At 40.3% G+C, this 6,174-nt stretch overlaps 1 protein-coding gene across 1 annotated transcript in view; it reads left to right on the top strand.

The window, feature by feature from the left end:
* Positions 1–125: 125 nt before the first annotated feature.
* The window catches only part of strip1 (striatin interacting protein 1), a 15,507-nt gene continuing 9,458 nt past the window's right edge, over positions 126–6,174 (top strand). Inside the window, exons 1-13 of the mRNA XM_008409807.2 lie at positions 126–270; positions 1,792–1,861; positions 2,073–2,147; positions 2,232–2,366; positions 2,873–2,993; positions 3,145–3,320; positions 3,407–3,534; positions 3,619–3,801; positions 4,128–4,348; positions 4,483–4,548; positions 5,118–5,181; positions 5,265–5,336; positions 5,414–5,488. Coding sequence (XP_008408029.1) covers positions 157–270; positions 1,792–1,861; positions 2,073–2,147; positions 2,232–2,366; positions 2,873–2,993; positions 3,145–3,320; positions 3,407–3,534; positions 3,619–3,801; positions 4,128–4,348; positions 4,483–4,548; positions 5,118–5,181; positions 5,265–5,336; positions 5,414–5,488 — 1,500 coding nt within the window. The 5' untranslated portion in view covers positions 126–156. The remainder of the gene's footprint in view (positions 271–1,791; positions 1,862–2,072; positions 2,148–2,231; positions 2,367–2,872; positions 2,994–3,144; positions 3,321–3,406; positions 3,535–3,618; positions 3,802–4,127; positions 4,349–4,482; positions 4,549–5,117; positions 5,182–5,264; positions 5,337–5,413; positions 5,489–6,174) is intronic.

Below are 6,174 nucleotides of genomic sequence, written 5' to 3'. Positions count from 1 at the left end.
ATTATTTGTAATGTATTTTGAAGTATTTCAACATTCTTTTTGAGAAAAGTGTTGAATTACAGTCTTTTTGAGAAATCTTGCGATGCTGACGTCAGAAGCAAACTCCCGCAGATCCCGTTCCATCTCGCGAGAGTTTACTTCGCTTGCAAATGAATTATGGAGGTCGGTGGGAATGGTGGTGGGCTTCCTGTAAACAATAAACAGAGAGCGATGCTACCAAATAAAGGAGGCAGAGGCGAATTCCCTCGAACTCCAAGGAAAGACTCAGAGGTACGAAGAGAGAAAAATGTTCATTGTCATCATGGTTTTTCAGAGATAAACAAACGTAGGCCTTTGGATGTGTTGCTGCTTTAATAACGACAGCTTGCTCGATCTAGTTGGGACTATCTGGTCATTTTAATATCAGAACCGAGAAACTTTAAGTAATTTAAATAGGCGGCAGCTGTGTGTGTCGTTTCAGTCATTGGCTTTTAAGTAATTGATACCGTTTATTATCGGTGTTTCTGATGTTAAAAGCTAACTAGCTTGTGTTAGCTAGCTGCTATTAGAGGCCATAACTGCCATAAATAAGGCTAGCTTTACGTTTTACGTCCCTTTCTACTGTGACACCTAATATAGCAATCTAGTTTCATATATGAAAGGTGTAGTGTCCTTTTAACAGGAAACATCTTGGGTAACCTTTATGTGAAATAGTAAAATATAACGGGATTATTGTTACAGCTATCAGAAACTACTTCCCTAGTTATGTCAGTAAGGTTTGCAGAAGTATAGTAATTTCATTCAGGTGTGTGGCAAAAGGGAAACATCTAAACCAGTGTTTTCTCGCCTTTGTCCATGAGGCACACTGAATTGGATGTTTTAGATGTTTCTCTGATTTAACACATCTGATTCAGATGAGTGCTGTTCAGCAAAAGCCTGTCAATCAGCCATAAAATGAAATCAGGTGTTATGAAGCAGGGAAGCAACCTGAAACATGAAGGAAATGAACCATTAATACTAGAGTTTTCCTACCTCTGGTCCTCAAAACCCACTTCACTGCTTGGTTTAGGTTGTTTCCCTTTTGCCACACAGCTGAATTTAAATGAATATCAACACTTAATGCACTTGATGAGATGCTGAGAAGGGAATGCAATCATGTTAACAAATTGCACTGGACCAGGAGAACTATTTAAAACACGAAGAGACTGTCTGTGAGGACCAGGGTTGATGGTGTGGAGTGAGGGTTCTTGTTCTGATCCATCCCGAGTGGTGTTGTTGAAAATGATAGATGTTGGACTTGGTGAACACATGAGTAAGATGATTTCAATATCACAGCTGATAACTTCTTGATGTCAGTGTGGTTCTCCAGCTGCAGTATAGCAGACAGAAGAGCCCTGCCAATGATGGCGAGAGGAGCTGAAAGATTCACTGGAGCATCCCTATCCTTGGCCCAGGATCTGTTTCAGATCCGCTGCAGGAACCGGCCTCTGAACATTGTCACACTCTTTCCACAAATACTTTGAACTGTTGCCATCGGCTTTGTCAAAAGCAGAACCAGCAATCTGCTGCACAGCTTTCTGCTTCACGCTGAGCGGCTGTTAAGATCATGAACTTTATATTATCACACGTACTTTAGATATTTTTTTTAATCTTGGTGTTCTGTCTGTTAAATTTCTTAAACATCCTTTGAAGATCTTTGAAAAACACTCTTGTGTGCTATCTGGTACATTATTTAAAAAAATAGATAATAAACTGATTTCTCTTTGGAAGCCATCCATCAGATTGATGCAAGCTGCTATGTGTCGTTCACAGGGCTTGTCTGAGTCTCCAGATCTTGAGTTTGAGTATTCTGACACAGATAAGTGGGCTGCAGAGCTGTCAGGTGTGTATGCTGTGCTTTTATTCTCCTTTTCATTTTAATGCATATTTTAAATTGAAGCACTCTGGTCACTTTGTTTTGTGTAATAGTGTGCAATGCTAAAGATGGATTGATTGATATTCCATAAATCTCAGTGCCTATTTTTTCAGCACTCAAAACTTAATTTTACATATATTTATAGCTTTTTAATTATAATTATTTGCAAATGTTTCAGAGCTCTACAGTTACACTGAAGGACCTGAGTTTGCCCTCAACAGGAAGTGCTTTGAGGAGGAATTCAGAGCTCATGGTGTGTATAGTTATTCCTCAAACTACCATTTATAAATTGAAGGTATTTCCATACTGTTACATTCTCTGTTTGTCTGGACCTCAGTCTCGGATAAGAAGTGGACGGACCTCGATGCCGCCCAGCACAGAGCGCACGCCATGCGTCTGCTGGATGGCCTGGAGGTCATTGGTCGTGAGAAGAGGCTAAAGGTTGCCAGAGCCATCCTCTACATGGCTCAGGGTCAGTGCAAGTTGTTTGCATCGTTTGGAATAAAAATATACTCGGGCTGCAACTAACTATTGTTGGAGGCATCAATTATAATGGTGATTAATCAGATAAGTTCTGTAGTTTTTTAAAAAATTTACGATCGTAAGCTTATTTTTTACAAAATTAGAGATGAAAAAAAATTCAAATAATTCAAGAAGAAAAAAACCTTTTTATTGCCTAAAATGCAACAACGTTCCTTTAGTGAATGGTTGATTATTTGTAGCGAATAATTCATCTGCAGCCAAGAAAATACTTCACCACAGTCATGTGAAAAGCTCACACCTTCCTGCTTAACTTAGCATTAATACAGAGTAGGACTGGCTCATTTTGAATCCATGTATTCTACTTAACAATTAATAGATTAATAATTAGTTGACAATCATTTTCATGACTGGTTAATCACGATTAATCGAATTAATTCAGCCAAAGAACATCTGTACTTTTTTCTCTACTTCACGTTGGTGCATTTGTTTTTTCAGGTGCCTTTGCAGACTGCAGCTGTGAGGCTGAGGTTCAGTACTGGATGAGATACAACATATTTCTGCTGCTTGACGTCGGAACCTTCTCTGCTCTGGTGGAACTTCTCAACATGGAGATCGAGTACGAGCAACGACTGTTTACCTAACCTGACCTCCGATAAGCCGGAAATAGATGAAAATAGAGCCTCGAAAGGAAAACAGTCGGCGTTTCACGAGGCTTTGAGTGGACAGATGTTCTGCTGAATAACAGCAATCTGTTTCCTGTTGTTCAGTAACAGCGCTGCCTGCAGCAGTGCGGTGAGAAAGCCGGCCATCTCCCTCGCCGACAGCACCGACCTCAGAGTTCTGCTCAACGTCATGTACCTGATGGTGGAGACGATCCAGCAGGACGACCCGGCCGACAAGCCTGAATGGAAAATCATGAAGGAAACCTTCAGAGCTGAACTGGGTAAACATCTCCAGAAGAGCTGCAGTCATTTTAAGGTTTGAAAATGTCCCATGGAAGCTAATTGCAACTTGGTGATAAAAATCCAGGTTCGCCTCTGTTCAACAACGAGCCGATCTCCGTCATGCTCTTTGGAATGGTCACCAAGTTCTGCAGCGGCCATGCCCCACACTTTCCCATGAAGAAGGTGCTGCTGCTGCTGTGGAAGAGCATACTGGTGAGAGAGGAAACCCGTCCAGGCTGCGTCTGGTGCGAAGAGACGCATTGTGCTGGAAAACCCTTCTTTCTCATCTCGTTTCAGTTCACGCTGGGAGGGTTTGAGCGGCTTCAGAGCATAAAGGTCTGCAAACGTGAGGAGCTGGGTCTCCCTCCGCTCCCAGAGGACAGCATCCGAGTCATTCGCAGCATGAGGGCGGCGTCTCCTCCGGCGTCGGCGTCCGATCTCATCGAGCAGCAGCAGAAACGAGCTCGCCGAGAGCACAAGGTAGACAGCGGCGCAGCTCCGAGAGCGGACTTTAAGCTGAACCATCTGGACCAGAGGTTTCCAAACCGCTTATTCAAAAGGTCCACATCTGATTTCTAGATGAGATCAAAGGTCTGGAGCAGTTAGTCATGAACAAGTAAAAATTTTTTTCTTCAATTTGTTTACGATTACCAAGCAACAAAAGTGACACCGTAGGGATAAACTTAAAAACTTTAAAATGTTACAATGCGTTTTAACTTAATTAATTGTCGTTACTTGTCATTTCTCAGCAAACACAAGACCTTTCTTTGCCTAAACCTGTGAGTCCTTATGTTTTTTTTCCTCAGGCGCTGATCAAGCAGGACAACCTGGATGCCTTCAATGAGAAGGATCCCTACAAGGCTGACGACTCTCGTGAGGATGAAGACGACAACGATGACAACGATAACTCTCTGGAGCCAGAGACGTTCCCTCTGGAACGCGACGAGGTGATGCCTCCACCCATTCCTCATCCTCCGTCGGAGAGGGTGTCCTTCCCTAAAGGGCTACCATGGGCTCCCAAAGTCAGGTGCAGCACAGTTTTAACAAATAGACATTTTAATTCATGTTTACGTTTGTTTTACCCCTCAGGTTTACAGCTTCTGTGCTGAGTGGGCTTTTCACGGGACATTACTGATGCTATTAATGTTTTTGATCCAACAGGGAAAAAGATATCGAAAACTTTCTGGAATCCAGTAGAAGTAAATTCATCGGTTACACACTGGGAAGGTGAGTTTGCTTACGTGTGTGTAAAAATAAAGCTTCCAAGATGCTGAAGTGATTCATTGGATTCCTCGTGATTAATTGATTATTGAAATAGTTGTCGACTAATTTATGAATTGATTAATTGTTAACTGGAGTATACAGACTCACTCAGAGCAGTAATCAATCCCAAACTGTTCAAAAATTAACACATTTTGCATTTAAGGTGAGTAAAACCTTCATTTTTTGTAAATGTGTGCTTCACCTAGTTTAAATTCTGTAAAATAAAATCTATTAAGCACATTTTGTTATCCAGTTATTAATCAATACCTGTACAAAACGTTATTTTACTAGTATTGTATTATGATTGTATTTTAGCCAATAAAATGTTTATTTTCTTATTTTAAAAAATGAATTTAACTATTTATTTATTTATTTGCATCTTTTAATGTATTTCTAATATTGAATAAAAAAAGGATTGCTTAAAAGAAAAATCTGCAGAATTTGTCCAGTTAATCAATAGAATAATTGATTACTGAAATAATGTTTTAGTTGCAGCCCTCCAGACAAAATAAAGCTGTATTTTTGCTCCGCAGTGATACGGATACAGTGGTTGGTTTACCCCGGCCGATTCACGAGAGCATCAAGACGCTGAAGCAGGTGCTGCAGGGTGATGTGTGGAAGGATCAGCATGTATGTGGCTGGAGTTGTTCGTTTTTAACATTTTCCTCCCATTTTTACAGCATAAGTATATTTCTGTAGCAGAGGTACAGATGGCAAAGGAGGAGGAATACCAGAAAACCCCGCTGTCCGTGGTGAGTGGGAGTGAAATCTATAATATATTCTGTTATGTAGTTGATTTTAACATGTCTTCTTCGTTTCCTGTGTTCAGGGTGAAGAGGAGGTGGAGATGTGTGCCACCGAGCTGCTTTATCAGGGGATTCTTCCCAGTTTGCCTCAGTACATGGTGAGTGCTTGCTGGTTCAGTTTTACTTCATGTTTAAAGGTAACCTAAATGAGAATTAAATGTCCTTACAAAGGAAAAACAATGACATTTATTAGCCTTTTAAATAGCTGACAAGTGTCCCTTTAAAAAGTAAATTGTGTTCATATTGATTTTGATTCCTTTTTGCATCTTTTTATTTCTTCTGGGTTCATTTTTAACAAAAGGAAACTGCTAATGCTCTCCTTCCCATCAGCAACAACTTCCACACCGATCAGCGTTGTTGTTTTGTGCCGTCTTGTGGAGCATGAGTGTGGCGCTTCCACTGATCTGAAGATGACACAAAATTTTAAGTTTCTGGCTGTTTGTTCACTGGTCAGACCTGATCAAGATGAAAGTCTTAAAACTTTTGACCAATAGCTGTTTTGGTTTTTTGGTGCATTTGTTCCAAACCCGACTGAAGCTGGTATCAAATATTTAGCATAGATTAATAATATCCTTTATTGTCTCACAATGTGTAAATTTCTGTTCAACAGCAGCAAAGTGACAAGCAGTCAAAACAAGTAGATAAATCATAAAGCATAATAAAGAATAAAAAATGTGAACATAACTGCCATGCAGTGGTGGGAAGTAACGAAGTACAAGTACTTTGTTACTGTACTTAAGTAGAGTTTTCGTGTGTCTGTACTTTACTTAAGTAGATTTAATAA

Source organism: Poecilia reticulata, linkage group LG5, assembly GCF_000633615.1.
Source record: "Poecilia reticulata strain Guanapo linkage group LG5, Guppy_female_1.0+MT, whole genome shotgun sequence".
Taxonomy (NCBI): domain Eukaryota; kingdom Metazoa; phylum Chordata; class Actinopteri; order Cyprinodontiformes; family Poeciliidae; genus Poecilia; species Poecilia reticulata.
The sequence above is the reverse complement of the archived record's forward strand: the minus strand, read 5'-3'. Positions and strand labels throughout refer to the sequence as shown.